Source organism: Macaca nemestrina, chromosome 11 (genome assembly GCF_043159975.1).
Source record: "Macaca nemestrina isolate mMacNem1 chromosome 11, mMacNem.hap1, whole genome shotgun sequence".
NCBI classification, from domain to species: domain Eukaryota; kingdom Metazoa; phylum Chordata; class Mammalia; order Primates; family Cercopithecidae; genus Macaca; species Macaca nemestrina.
Genome location: NC_092135.1, coordinates 136,425,047 through 136,440,562, shown reverse-complemented (window position 1 = coordinate 136,440,562; position 15,516 = coordinate 136,425,047). Strand labels below are relative to the sequence as shown.

The 15,516-nt window shown below is 47.5% G+C and overlaps 1 protein-coding gene across 10 annotated transcripts in view; it reads right to left on the bottom strand.

Annotated features, from left to right (window-relative positions):
- Window positions 1–15,516, bottom strand: part of LOC105473816 (TRAF3 interacting protein 1) — a 118,323-nt gene that overhangs the window by 42,929 nt on the left and 59,878 nt on the right. For 8 of the 10 annotated variants that reach the window (XM_071073694.1, XM_071073695.1, XM_071073692.1 and 5 more), the window contains 7 exons: window positions 14,368–14,469; window positions 11,500–11,520; window positions 10,140–10,224; window positions 9,586–9,669; window positions 5,847–5,970; window positions 5,587–5,623; window positions 1,829–1,905 (listed from right to left, as the gene is read on the bottom strand). In XM_071073694.1, the coding sequence (XP_070929795.1) occupies window positions 1,829–1,905; window positions 5,587–5,623; window positions 5,847–5,970; window positions 9,586–9,669; window positions 10,140–10,224; window positions 11,500–11,520; window positions 14,368–14,469 (530 nt within the window). The remainder of the gene's footprint in view (window positions 1–1,828; window positions 1,906–5,586; window positions 5,624–5,846; window positions 5,971–9,585; window positions 9,670–10,139; window positions 10,225–11,499; window positions 11,521–14,367; window positions 14,470–15,516) is intronic. The other 2 variants (XM_071073698.1, XM_071073699.1) reach the window with 1 other exon arrangement.

The following is a 15,516-nucleotide window of genomic DNA, read 5'->3' as shown; positions in this document are numbered from 1 at the left end:
GTAGCAGGAGAATGGTGTGAACCTGGAAGGCAGAGCTTGCAGTGAGCCGAGATTGAGCCACTGCACTCCAGTCTGGGCGACAGAGCGAAATTCCATCTCAAAAAAAAAAAAGTAACAAAAATGTTTTAAGAAGACCAACAAGTTAAATTTAAGTCTGATGTTTATCAGTATCCTAAAGAAAATCATACAGACACTTGCTGATTTTCCCCTAACTGTAACATACATCACCCCTGACTTTGAAGTTCTCACTACCTACTTTTTTTCAAAACAGTAGATGTTCACCAAAAAAGGACACTTTTCCTTTTATCCTCTGAATCCAAAAGATTTACCAATCTGAAATAATTTACTCTCCCGGGGATACTTTGAAACACAATCCTAATATGCCTACGTAAAAATCATAGCTACAAAATTTAAACAAATGGATGCTTCAAAGGTGACCTCCACTAGGAGCCTGGAGGGACACATTCAGGGTTTTCGACTGGGTCTCAGAAATACCACCAGTGACACCAGGACAACCCCTCATGCATACAGAAAGAACTATAATGTATTAACATTCCATCGATGAGAAACAAACTGCAGAAGGCATTTCTCCTTTCAGCAAGGCAAATAGTGGTGCTGTCAGCAAAGCCTCTATCGACATTCTCCAGTTATTATTGTTAAAAGGGCTCCCTCTACTGTTAGTCTCAATTGTACAGTTCTCATTGGCTATTTCAGGCCCTAGCTTCATGACAAACTAGGACATGTTAAGCAGAATTATCTAAAACAACCATTAATTCAGCTGGGGAAAGATATGTATATGTGTGCATGTGTGTGTACATGTGTGTGCACACACACCTATATATAAAACTTTTTAAAATTGTTGAGTTATTAGGCTAACTATCCAAGAAACTTATGTTTAAAAGAAAAAAAAAATTCTTCTTCCTCTTTAAAGTGACTATAAGAGAAAGCTGGCTGTGGCATTTGAGACACACCCTGCTGGCCCACAGGTGCCCGCCCCAGTGGTCATGTGCCCAAGGAAAGGGTAGTGGCTGGCAAGAAGCCACAGGTCCCAACAAAAGCACATCACACATGTGTGAGGGGGACTGCAGGGAGCCAGGTACAATAGAACGCATATTTCAAAAAAAGACTTAAAAACATTCCCAGTCTCTTTGTAATCAGCCAGGGCCAGGCAGCCAGCCTCCCATTCTGCAGACGGGACCTGGGAGAAGGGATGGGCAAGGCCAGAAGGGGAGGGTCAGGGAGTTAGAGCCCAACAGGCCTTTGGCTCTTGGCTCCTGAGCTCCCCAAGCAAGCCGCTGCCCCCTCCCAAGACGGGGCTGGATACCAGGCCAGGGAAGCAGCCCCACACAGAGAGTCCCACACTTTATATCCTCCCAACTGGGAGGAGGGAGGAATGGCATTTTTTGTTTCTTTCTGAGGCAGGGTCTCACTCTGTCACCCAGGTTGGAGTGCCGTGGCACAATCGATCCACTACAACCTCCACCTCCTGGGTTCAAGCGATTCTCCTGCCTCAGCCCCCCAAGTAGCTGGGACTACAGACATGTGCCACCACACCTGGCTAATTTTTGTATTTTTTGTAAAGACAGGGTTTCACCATGTTGCCCAGGCTGGTCTCGACTTCCTGGGCTCAGGTAATCTGTCTGCGCTGGCCTCCCAAAGTGCTGGGATTGCAGGTGTGAGCCACCATGCCTGGCCAGGAATGGCATTTAAATATGTAAACAGACATCATTGATAATGGTAATATTTGAAAGATGTTCTAATTTGTAAGTTTGTAAATGTATGAAACAGACTGCTAAAATGCCAGTGTTTACGGAAATCATTCCATTACCTTCTCCCCAGGTTTGGGTGACTGCTGCAATTTCTCATAATCTTTCTTTGTCTCCAAAATTTTTTTCACAAGTCCACCTGTTGAAAAATCAGTGATTTTATGTTAAAAGTTTATTCTCTACCCCAAAAACCTATTCTAAATGGGTGGGATGGTGAGAAAAACACTAAGTTTTTATCCTATCTCTTTTTATGCTGAAACAGTTTCAAATAATCTTTATTTGTTAAGGAGATAGTATACAAGAGTGACACGACAGCTGGTAGTGGAAATTATCAAATTTCAAAGTGTTTCAGGGAAATCAGCTCCTTGAAAAGTAAAAAGCTTTAGAAATAAAAGATTTTCTATTTTCAAAGATTAAGAAGGAGTGTAGCTTGACATCCAAAAATACAGCCATCTATTACAAACAGAAATAACAATTAAGAAATGCTTCTAAGTACTGATACTTCTTTTACATTGGGGCAAGAATTTTTCCATTTCTTTCAGAATTTACTCATGGGATAAATATCATATGAAGTTTTTTGGAATAGTGTTTTACCCAAGCATGCATCAGCTCAAGGCTGACTGAATCAATGAGGGTGCATCCACACAGTGGAGGACCATGTGGCTGTGAAGACAAATGAGGATGATTTCTCTGCATTGCTGCAGAATGAATGCCTGCATCTACTGTCAAATTAAAAAGAAGAGCAAGATGGAAATAAGTGGGCCGGGCGTGGTGGCTCAAGCCTGTAATCCCAGCACTTTGGGAGGCCGAGACGGGCAGATCACGAGGTCAGGAGATCGAGACCATCCTGGCGAACACGGTGAAACCCCGTCTCTACTAAAAAAAAAAAATACAAAAAACTAGACGGGTGCGGTGGCGGGCACCTGTTGTCCCAGCTACTCGGGAGGCTGAGGCAGGAGAATGGCATGAACCCGGGAGGCGGAGCTTGCAGTGAGCTGAGATCCGGCCACTGCACTCCAGCCTGGGCGACAGAGCGAGACTCCGTCTCAAAAAAAAAAAAAAAAAAAAAAGATGGAAATAAGTGTAGGTATCAATAAATACACATGCACGTGCATATGTATCTATTTATTTGTTTTTCAACTGTAAGCATAAACCCTATTTTTTACTGTTACCTACAGGGAGAGGGAGAGTAGAAGGTAAAGGAGACAGGGAGAGTAGAGGGTAGAGGAGACAGGGGTCAAAGCCCCTCATTTCTGATTATACCTGGTTTTGCACATCTGACCTTAAAATCATGTGAATTATATTACATTAAAAAGGTAAACACTAATGCCTAAAGGTTGAATGCAAAATGAAATAAACTTAGTGATATCCAATTGGCAAGCATGTGCCACTAGAGAAGAATTGTTTCACAACTTTAAAACGGAAACTGACTATATATCCCTAATAGCATATACCCAACAAAGAGGAAGACCCACCTACCAAAAAAAAAAAAAAAAAAATCCTTGGGCTGGCGAGGTCAGGAGTTTGAGACCAACCTGGCCAACATGGTAAAACCCCGTCTCCACCAAAAATACAAAAAAAAAAAAAAAAAAACTGGGTGTGGTGGTAGGCGCCTGTAATCCCAGTTACTTGGGAGGCTGAAGCAGGAGAATTGTTTGAACCCTGGAGGTGGAGGTTGCAGTGAGCCAAGATCACACCACTGCACTCCAGCCTGGATGACAGGGCGAGATTCCATCTCAAAAATAAATAAATAAATAAAAATAAAAAATAAAAATTAGGCCGGGCGCGGTGGCTCACGCCTGTAATCCCAGCGCTTTGGGAGGCCGAGGCGGGCGGATCACAAGGTCAGGAGATCGAGACCACGATGAAATCCCGTCTCTACTAAAAATACAAAAAATTAGCCGGGCACGGTGGTGGGCGCCTGTAGTCCCAGCTACTCGGGAGGCTGAGGCAGGAGAATGGCGTGAACCCGGGAGGCGGAGCTTGCAGTGAGCCGAGATCGCGCCACTGCACTCCAGCCTGGGCGACAGAGCGAGACTCCGTCTCAAAAAAATAAAAAATAAATAAAAAATAAAAAAATAAAAATTAAATAAAATCCTTCAGCATTTCCAGTAATCCTACTGTTGTTAAAAACCGGTGGTGGTGTTCCAAAATTGCTGTGTGTGCATATGAAGGATCATAAAGCATGGGGACAGCCGCTGTTGCTGGGAGCCAGGCTTTTTGGCATGAGATGGAAGAGATGCACATATAAAACCAAAGAATGCAGGCAAAACCCTACAATCCTAAATCGGAATTGAAAATATCATCATGAAGTCAGAATAAACTTTCTTATTTTAAAAAAGTATATCCCTGGCCGGGCGTGGTGGATCAAGCCTATAATCCCAGCACTTTGGGAGGCCGAGACGGCGGATCACAAGGTCAGGAGATCGAGACCATCTGGCTAACACGATGAAATCCTGTCTCTACTAAAAAAAACACAAAAAACTAGCCGGGCAAGGTGGCCGGCACCTGTAGTCCCAGCTACTCGGGAGGCTGAGACAGGAGAATGGCGTGAACCCGGGAGGCGGAGCTTGCAGTGAGCCCAGATCGCGCCACTGCACTCCAGCCTGGGCAAGAGAGCAAGACTCCATCTCAAAAAAAAAAAAAAAAAAAAAAAGTATATCCCTGCTTTTGCAGTGAAAATGCCTGGAAATAAGAAGCAACCCAGAGCAGTAAGCGGCTGGGTGCCTTGGAGAAATGAGGCAGTTACAGGGCACGAAGTACACAAAACAAGCCGGAAACGCCTTGTTGTATCAGAAAACAAGGAAGCTAAAGAGTGTACTGGGCTGTGTCTAAAGGCCCCCAGAAAATAACTCCAATAGGCTCCCCTGGTCAAATACTGGGCAATCTGAACATTAATAAGAAAAATTGAGATGGGCTGAAATGAAACACATCCACTATGTTAAAAATCCGTGACTAGGCCGGGCACGGTGGCCCATGCCTGTAATACCAGCACTTTGGGAGGCCAAGGCGGGTGGATAACTTGAGGTTAGGAGTTGGACACCAGCCTGGCCAACGAAGCGAAATCCTGTCTCTACTCAAAATACAAAAATTGGTCAGGCATAGTGGTGCACGCTTGTAGTCCCAGCTACTTGTGAGGCTGAGGCACAAGAATCGCTTGAACCCAGGAGGCAGAGGTTGCAGTGAGCTGGGATCGCACCACTGAACTCCAGCCTGGGTGACAAGCGAGACTCCGCCCCAAAAAAAAAAAAAATTGTGGCTTCATATAGATACCAAAAAAAAAAACCCCAAAACCAACAAGCCCTCATATGTCACCTGTGATGGGTGCCAGGAAACAAAGTCATATTATGAGAACACATCTATAAAGGAAAGTACTCAGCCTGCCTCTTCTGCAGAAACTGTGCTCCAGGACACTCAAACCCTGGTGTGGGGAGCAGGGTTTGTACTTCTGAGTTGTCCAGCTAGAAAACCAACAATAATATTCCAGAACTAGACTTGCGAAGGGCCTCAGAGATCATCTACTTCCACAATCTAATCGAACGGATGAGACAAGACGTCATCTGTAGCACAGTTGCCAGTGAGTTTCCAGCTTCCAACAGTGCCCGCCCTCTCCTCTAAGGATTGGGAGCAGCAGCCATTGCCTTAGAGGAATCCATGCCCGCAGAGTCCTATGTACCGCCAGTGTGACCCCGCCAGTGTGACCCAGACCAGAACCTGGCACACAACAGTCCCTTGCACTGGATCCTTTCCAGGAACACGTGGAGAAGGTGTGTAAGCGCACACACATGGACACGCATGCACACTCGTGCCCAGGACTCACCATGCTTCTCCTCTTCTTCTAGTTCCACTGCTGTTACCTGAGCAGGAAAGGAAGGGGAAAAAAGAAGATTCAGGCTTGCTGAATTCTAAAAATCATGCTTCTGTGGATCTCAAAAAAGGAACAACAAAATTAACAAAGGTAAAAAACTAACTGAAAAATTATAGGACATTTTTGTCTACATAAATCTAAAAGCTAGAATATTAATCTCAATGTAGGTAAAACATTGTTATTTAAAAAACACCACATTTCGGTTAACTAACCATTTCAATTTCTGACATTTCAGAGAGCTGAGGGGCAGCTTCCACCACAAATTGATCATCCTCTTCATTGTCAGAATTGTGCGACTCTACAATCACATTTGAGACGGTTTTACCACTCCCTGATCTAAATAAAAAGAAATTAGATTAAATTAGAAATGCTCTATCAGTCACACGTTTTCATCAATCCCAGGCATCTGAAACTGTGTCACAGGTCAGCAGAGAGGAATCTAATCACCAACCATCTCTAGAACAGCATCTCAAGCTACCCACTGAAGCTAAGACGGACTGTCTGCAGTGTCCTCTGCAAGCCCTCCAGGCCTGAGTCCCTGTGAGCCTTGCCCTCCCTCCCCACCCAGCTTCCCCACATCCCTGTGCTGCCCCTCCAGGCCTGAGTCCCTGTGAGCCTCGTCCTCCACCCCCACCCAGCTTCCCCACATCCCTGTACTGCCCAGGCCTCCTGGTCCACACCTGGCCTCCCACCCCCCACAGCCTCACCATGCCCTCTACTGGACAAAGACCCTCAGGGCCTCCGCCTCCCCCCTGAACACGCTCTCAGTGACACCAGCCCTTCACCTGCTGCTTTCTACCTGGAGGCACTTATTGCCCTGGGTCACAAACCTCAGGGCAGGGGCCACACTGGGGTCCCACTGACCAGGGGTGACCCCAGACCTCTCTTCACACACCCAGCTGGAGGCCCCTCATTCAACTCCTAGTCACGGTGGCTGCCCTATGTCCCACCCAGCACCACGTACACACTGCTCTCTCCACCCAGGTCCCATCATCATTCCGGGCAAGTTCAACAGCCTGGCCCTCCAGCCCCACACCTTGTCCTCCTTGGTGACATCCTTCACCCAAGGGCTCTCTCGTGCTCTCCAGGGCCACCCACTAGAACTGCCCCACCTAGAGCTGCCTCACTCCTCACTCAGGCCAGTGTCAGCTCACTCTGTACAAATGTGAGCCCCAGACCCAAACACTCTACAGGCTCCTCGATGGCCCCTCCTGCCTTTGTTTCTTCCCTATACACTCGTGCTTTAAGCAATCACCTAACTCCCCTGCTGCGTTATCATAGTGCTGCATGTGTGCACACGCATACACACACGCATACACACACACGCATACACACACGCATACACACACATGCACATACACACACGCGCACACACACGCGCACACACACGCATACACACACGCATACACACACGCATACACACACGCGCGCACACACACACATACACACACGCACACACACGCGCACACACATGCACACACACACGCACACACACACGCACACACACACGCATACACACACACGCATACACACACACGCATACACACACACACCCCCCAAAACCCTCCCTTGCTTCAGCGCCACGCACAAGGTCCAGAGGGAATCTAGACACTTGGGAACGAGTTCTTAAAATAACACCCATTGCCTCAAGTATGCTCGACTTCCTCAGCTGGGTCCTCGAGACGCTCAACAACCATCTGTGTGGCTCCGCCAGGACCAACCTCACTTCGCACCCGCTGCTCTGTCAGTACCGCAAGAAGCCTGGGCTCCCGTCCCTCATCTACCGCGCTCCCAGCACACCCTCACTGTGGCCCACGTGGCACCCCCCCGACAGCTGCGCCCCTGTGCCTGCCCTGATTGGCAGCTGCTCTCTGTCCCGCCTTGCTCTCCAGGACACGGCTTCCCCACAGCCCTCAGCTGCAGCTGCCGCTCCTCCCACAGGCCTCTTGTCACAGGCCCAGAGAGAAGGTCAGTAATTTCCTTTTGCTTGCTGTGGCTTCCAGATTATTCTCCCTAGAAACTGCCAACTTTAAATCCTGTCGCCCTCGACCCCATCATTGCTGCCATCAGCTGCCAACCCCTGGTCCCACCCGGTCCTCCTGGACCTGCCACTCTCGACAACGCTGCTCCTGTCTTAACTTGTGATTTCAAGTACTGAGAAATGATCCTTCCCAGATCCTGGCCTTGGGTCCCTGAACCCTCCTGGGATGATCCCACCTCCCACACTCGACACCCACTCCCAAGGTCACCCTGTCACGACCACTAACAGCAAGCCCCAATCTCCAATCCAGTGCCCCACGCCTTTACCACCACCCATCTTCCTAGCTCATGGCCCTAGGACCTGACTCCAACAATCCTTCCACCTGTCCAGCACCTTCAGCCTCTCAATCCTACTGCCTCCTCCTGACCTTCACCCCGAGGGCTCTTCCCTCATTCACTGGCATAAATCCCACATTGGTCATGACCGTGGCGCTTCCACATACTCCAACTCCTTCCCTCCTCTCTGGTGCACTTGCCTGGCACAGCTGAGCCCTGTTTAATCCAGCCTGTGCACCCATGCCTGCAGGTGTAGCCAACTGCGGCTGCAGAACAGGCTCCACCACACCATCTCCTGTCTCTTTATGTCCAAGTCTGCCAGATGCTGCCCTGAAGTCAGTTGTCAGCCACGGCCTCTGCCCAGGCACCATGGATAGGCAGCCCATCCTCCTTTGTGGTGGAGACCGTCCTGTGCATTGCAGGAGGTTCAGCAACAGCCCTGCCCTAACCCCTCCCCCTCGTCAGAACACCACAAAATGTCTCCAAATCATGGCCCAATGTCCCAAAGGGGACAACCTAGAGGAAAACCTCTGCTCTAGTCTCTTCACTAGCCCACTCTCGTGCACAGCGACTTCACCCAGCCCCTCTTTCCTCTGACATTCTTCTTCCCCCAGACCCTCTTACAGCTCATGAGAAAAATAAGTACCAGAAAATCACCTTAAGAATCTGCACCACACCATGTGGACTCCACCTCCACACCAGTTCCTACACCCACGCCGGGACTCTGCTCCACCAAATCCCTGTCTCACGTCGCCTACGTCATCAATTTCCCCTCTCCACTGGATCATTCCCATCATCAGAAAAATCGTAACTCCCCTTGACACCACCTTTCCCACTTTCTAGTCTTATTCCTTCACTTCTCTTTGTGGCAAAACTCCTAGAAAAACACATCTACTCCTCCTGCCTCCAATTCCTGCCTCTTCTTTGATCTGAAACCCACTCTGGTCCATCCTGTCTGTTCTTTGTCTTTATATTGCTTATGACTTCTTTTTTTGAGATAGTCTCACTCTGTCGCCCAGGTTGGAGTACAGCAGTGCAATCTCAGCTCATTGTAACCTCCACCTCCCGGGTTCAAGCGATTCTCCTGCCTCAGCCTCCTGAGTAGCTGGGACTACAGGCACACCCCACAACGCCCGGCTAACTTTTGTATTTTTAGTAGAGACGGGGGTTTCACCACATTGGCCAGGCTGGTCTCAAACTCCTGACCTCAAGCGATCCGCCTGCCTTGGATTCCCAAAATGTTGGGATTATAGGTGTGAGTCACCAGGCCCAGCCTGCTTATAACATTTTGATAACCTTCTATTTTTAATTTTTGTGCAATTAAGCCCCTAATTTTTCCCCTATTTTTTCCTAATTCCTCTACTGTTTTCATGCTTAGAAAGTCTTCAATCTAGGGGTCAGAGAAATGCAGTCCAACATTTTCCCATAGATGTGAAGATTTAATTGTACATGTATGCATGGTTTTTCTCTTTCATCCATCTGACATGTCTGTTGGCCTATGGTGTGAGGTGAGGGCCTACCCTCATTTTTTGTTCCTCAATAGCATGTTTCCAGCACCATGTGCTGCATCCCTCCCCTATCTCTCATCGGAGGCACTGTGCCCACTGGAGAACCACCCTGCTGAGCCAGTCTTACCTATCTGTTGGTAACGCCTCTGCACTGTCTTGCCGTTTGACCCGGGGAGGGGCTGGTCTTGCACTCCCAGGCCGAGGAATTCTTCTAAACCCAAATATTGGAAAACCAAAAAAGGAGTATGAAAGGCTTATACATTTCCAAGTGGAAAAAGACAGCCCAGGTGAATGTTAACACTCATCTCCAGGCCATAATCAATGTGCTAGTTAGGACGCACTACTCTGCAGAAGAGCAGGAACGTCCCGGGAACCCAACCAACCAGAAAGTGTCCGTCTTTCAACTTGTATTTTCAGTAATTTCAAAATATCAACAACTATCATTAATCAAAACATCACATAATTCAGCTATAATTTTGAATTCCCCTAAATCTCCAAAATATTCTGCATATAGTGATATGACTCCGGTACAGAAAACTGATATTCTTGTATTTTTTGTACAAGTAATTCATCATAAGTTAGCTCAAGCACTAAATGAACAGCAACAGGCAGAAAGAGAAGCACAGCAGTGTCCTAGGTGTGATCACTCTGCTGAGGGAAAGGGATTCAAAGCACACAGACCTGATGTGGGATGAAAGCTCATTAGGAATTTCTGGAGTCTCTGGCACATCAGACTTATCTTGGCCAGCAGGTCCAACATCTCCTTCTAAACAAATGACAATCAATTAGCAATTCACAAAGGAAAAAACACACCAATAACTATTTGAAAATACTATTTGCATTTGTATTTGCAGTTATTTGCAATCAAATACATTTGTAATTGCAAATACAAATGAGCAATTTTTCCATCAATCATGTTGATGAAGAGAAAACCAATGTCTGATACCTAAACTTGGTGAAGATTTGGGAAAACAGGCACACTCCAACCCAGGGAATACAAACTGGTTCAACTACTTCAGAAATAAAATTCAAAAGGCAAGCCGATCAACTCAGCGCTTACAGGAAATACAGCCCAAGCGGAGAAATGGACACATGTCAAGATGCTCACCCATCACCACTGATGATACTGACAGTCAGTCACAAAGTAAATTATGGTACAGTCACATGCTAGCCCCCTTTTGTGTAACAATCCAGGACAGTAATATATCTAACAATTATATGCATATGCATATATATACAGGGTTCTAGAAGAATATTCGTTTATGTTATAAGCAGTAGAATTACCAGTGCTTTTAATTTTTGTTCTTTTTTTGGCATTTTTAAATTTTTCTACATTGGTATGTACCATATTATGTTTATAATCTGAACAAAGTTTTCTTCATTTTGATGAAAAGAATTAATCAGTAAATAACAAGGCCCAAACTATTAAGACAAGTTTACTCCACTATTTAAAGTAAAAGTAATTAACACTTCAGAAAATAGTCAGAATTTGAATATTAGAAATATACTTTATATTCTGGGAAAAAAAATCTGAAATGTATTCTTTTCAAATTTAAAAGATATAAATTAAATCTCAAATTAAATTAGGGTAGTTCGCCGGGCATGGTGGCTCACGCCTATAATCCCAGCACTTTGGGAGGCCGAGGTGGGCGGATCACCTGAGGTCGGGAGTTCCAGACCAATCTGACCAAGATGGAGAAACCCCGTCTCTACTAAAAATACACAATTAGCCAGGCATGGTGGTGCATGCCTGTAATCCCAGCTACTTGGGAGGCTGAGGCAGGAGAATCGCTTGAACCCGGGAGGTGGAGGTTGCAGTGAGCCAAGATTGCACCATTGCACCCCAGCCTGAGCAACAAGAGTGAAACTCCATCTCAATAAATAAATAAATAAATAAATAAGGGTATTTAAGATCTTTTTCCATAAAATAAGTTACTTTCACTAATGCACTTTATAAAGCACGAATCTGAGAGTCCACATTTACATTCACACACATGCATACAATTGATATGACACATAGGTATCTAAGGCCATTCCTCACCTGCATCACTGGCGGAGTCACCTAAAAAAAAGCACATCAGAAAATTAGTTTTTGTGTAAGTCAACCTCAATATAGTAAATGATGAGAACAGAATTAGAGAAAAAACACATTGTACATAATTTTGGATGTCTGTTAAGAAAAAAAGATCATTTCCTCATAGCCGCTTTTCTAATGTCCCTATTGCCATTTTGTTTTATTTTCAAAAATAGAAAAACAAAGAGCAAACAAACTGTACATCATAAAATGGTACTATATAGAAACAGGACACAGGGATGCGGAGAAAGCACACCGGAGAGAGGAAGTAAACAAGTTCATGAGACAAGAATCAACAAAGCCAGAGCCACAGAAAAAGCACATCCAAATGTAAGGGAACCACGCAACAGCCTGAACCTGGCCAACCAAATCCCAGGCCATTCCACAGACTGGGAGACAGCCAACAACAGCCCATCTTATAGACATGATTGGAAAGTATTTTTCCATCAGCTCCTGAAAGCAGAAGAAACTCTTCCAGCTCAACACAGGGCCACCTCTGCACCTTCACCCAGGATCCTTTTTCTTCAAGTGCTGTGTCTTGGGGACAAATGTGACCTAAACAGTCAAAGTAAATGAGCAGTGGCACCACAGGGGTGGGGTGGCTTCAAAACCACAGGTGGGAAATCTCTGTTTCACACTCTTAAGATGCACAAACGCATTTGCAGAGGAGCGGAAAGCGCATGGCTTCACATGACAACTCAGGACACTCTACGGGCAGAAGGGAGGCAGCAGGGCCTGATGCAGCCACTTGTTTAGCACGGCCCCACCCCAGACAGGAACAGTTCATGCAGCCTCGAGACATCAGCCTGGGTTATTCTGAGGGTCCACACGGCGCAGAGTGAGGAGCGCTGCACAGACACCTCCAGCTCGTTTATTCACAGGAGGACTTTCTATGAGCGTAACAGTCACGAGCTCATAAATGCTGCCCTAAGAGGGTGGCTCGGGCAGGGAGAGAGGGGGCCGAGCTTGTGGATCAAGGGGAACCAGGAGGCACTAGAGGACCCTATTAATATGGGCCTGGGAGCCTCCAGAGGTCACACCCCACAAAGTGCCACAGCACAGGGGGCAGCCTGGCACCCGCCAGGGCCTAGGGGACTGCAGGGCACAGTGGTTAGCAGGGTCCTGGAGAATGTGGTTCAGATAGTGCCACTAGAAGCAGTTTCAGAGACCCCAGCACTTTGGGTGCTGCACCCAATGCGGGTGGAGGACTCAGCTCAACCCTGGGATGGGACTGCTGGGGACCAAGAGCAGGTGACAGAAGATCTTCTCCTCATGGCTGTGCGGCCTGGAGCGTGTGCTTAGCAGAAACCAGCACTGAGAGTCCTCGTACAACCTGGGGGCAGGCAGCAGACACAGTTTCAAACCCCCGGCTCTTTCTTCAAAACACCAGGGTGTTCAGGACAGGCCCTGGGTTCACACAGCACTCAGACAGGTTCCTGAGAGGTGTGGTTATTCAGCCACAAGGCCGATACCCCGAAGGAAAGTCAGCACAGTCAACTCTCTACCTTTCAATGGATACTTCCAGTCCCCGTCACCCAGAACCCAAGGCACCTGCCACATAGCCCACACCATCCTCCCCGAGGCCTGTGCTTCTACAGCGCCAGCACTCTGCCAGCTCCTGCCCTCACAATCTCGTCCCAGGTGACCTAGTCCCCACCCAGGCTCCCGCCATCACCCGGCGCCAGCAACTCTCACAGCTCCTCTCTAACCTGGGCCCTCCCCCTACACTCCAGGCCGGCTCCCCCATCACATGCCAGCAGCCCTGGAATCCCACCACTTCTCCCTTCCCAGGGCTCCTCCACAGTCCAGGTCTCTCTCTCTTCTCTGGACAATCTTTAACCCTCCCTAATTAACATGGCCAGTCTTTAAAATCTAAATATCATTATACTGTTCCTCCTAAAGATATAATTAGCCTCCCGCTGCTCTTCCAATAAAGGTTAAACTCCATAAGCTGGCACAGGGACGTGGCTCTGGCACTTCCTCTGGGCTGAGCCAGCCCTGCTGCAGTCGCATCCCAGCTGGGATCTTGGTTTATGCAGTCCCTTCTGCCCTGCAGGCTCTCTGGGCCACCCTCACGAACCAAGGCCCCCCTGTCCCAGAATGCTACTTCATCAAATGGTTTTCGTGGATCTTCGAGCCTCATCTGCACCAGGAAGGCAGAAGGCCAGCCTGACTTCACTGGCTCATGCACTCCCAGGCTCAGGGCTGACATGTAGTAGGCCTTCAACAGATAATTTTCTGTTTGACGAATCAACAAATATCAGCCCTCGTCTGGCCACACCCCACCCTGCTGCTGCCACCTGCACAAGCCTTGGTTACCTGGGCACTGACACTCTTGCAGGCCTGTTAGGAACTCCAACGCCTCAAAACACAAATATTGAATGGCTAGTTTACCAAAGTTTTTTTTAAGGCTGAGAAAATTTATGGTGAAAGTAAAGTCTCACTGAGGTATAATTCAACACTCAAAGAAAGTGATGGAAAAATCACGGTGGCCACAGCACTGTGACCATGAAGTCTGGGGGGTACACCTCTTGGCCGGTGGGGCTCTCCAAGTAGTGACCCCGAAACTTTCCAGGGACCACTCATGACACCCCCCAAGTGATGAACCATGCCACCTCCTCTCACTAATATTGGGGGAGCACACAAGTGGGTCCAATGCTATCAAGAAACCACCATGTTCGATTCTAGTTTATGCAAAAAGGCAGAAGTGAATCACTTGCCACGTTCAGACCCAAGGGGAAAACCTTGGGCTCTGGGCTGCGGCCCTTTGGGAAGAAGGTTCTGGAGGGCTCACTCTGCTCTCGCCAGGAAAGGGCGAAACGGAACCGTTCTTACCTTTCTGCTTCTCTGCGGGGTCGGGCTCAGTATTCTCACACCGCAGACAAGCTGAATTATCATCTGAAATACTAGTTGACTTAATATTAGCTTCTTTTGTTCCTGACATAAAACAGTTTAAAATTAGTCATTAAGACTGTACACCAAAGGGCCGGTGATCAGCAGCTTCGTTAACATAGAGCACACTCACTTATCTATGTTTTCCCACACTGCAAGTTTACAAAGGACTGACTAAAGGCAGCTTTTAGAAAACATGCATCCAGAATGTTCCTCCCCCATGGGCGGCTCTGGGGTGAAAGGGAAAGGACACCCCAGACTGTGAGTGGATCCTGGGTCTATTCAGGCCAGGAGGAGCAGACTGCCCTCGCCCCCCATTTCTGGAACTACCTGACACTGCCAGTTTCCACTCACCTCCCCACTACAGCCAGACCCAGTAGGTGAGAGGCTGCAAGTAGGCGGCTGTTTCAGAAACACAGGAAGAAAAGAAAAATATTTTGGACACAGTGCACAGTCCTGGCCATACTGAAAACTTTCACATACTTGTCGACTAATTACTGACTGATGTTCCAAAGTTTATGAAGATAGAAAAAATACCAAATACCTGAGAAAATATTTTTGCTGTGAAAAACAAAAACAGGCTGGGCACAGTGGCTTACACCTATAATCCCCGCAATCTGGGAGGCCTAGGTGGGAGGATCACTTGAGCCCAGGAGTAAAGACAACCTAGGTAACATAGGGAGACCTCGTCTCCACAAAAAATATAAAATTTAAAAAACTACCAAGGCGTGGTTACACACACCTGTAGTTAGCTACGCAGGAGGTTGAGATGGGAGGATCACTTGAGTCCAGGAATTCGAGGCTGCAGTAAGCTACGATCACACCACTGTACTCCAGTCCAGGGAAAAGAGTAAGACCCTATCTTGAAAAAAAAAAAAAAAAAAAAGAGGCCAAGTGCAGTGGCTCATGCCTGTAGTCCCAACACTTTGGGAGGCCAAGGCAGGCACGAGCCTGGGCAACCTGACGAAACCTCATCTCTACAAAAATTAGCTAGGCGTGGTGGCAGGTGCCTATAGTCCCAGCTACCCAGGAGACTGAGGCAGGAGAATCGTGTGAGCCCAGGAGGTCGAGGCTGCAGTGAGCCATGATTGT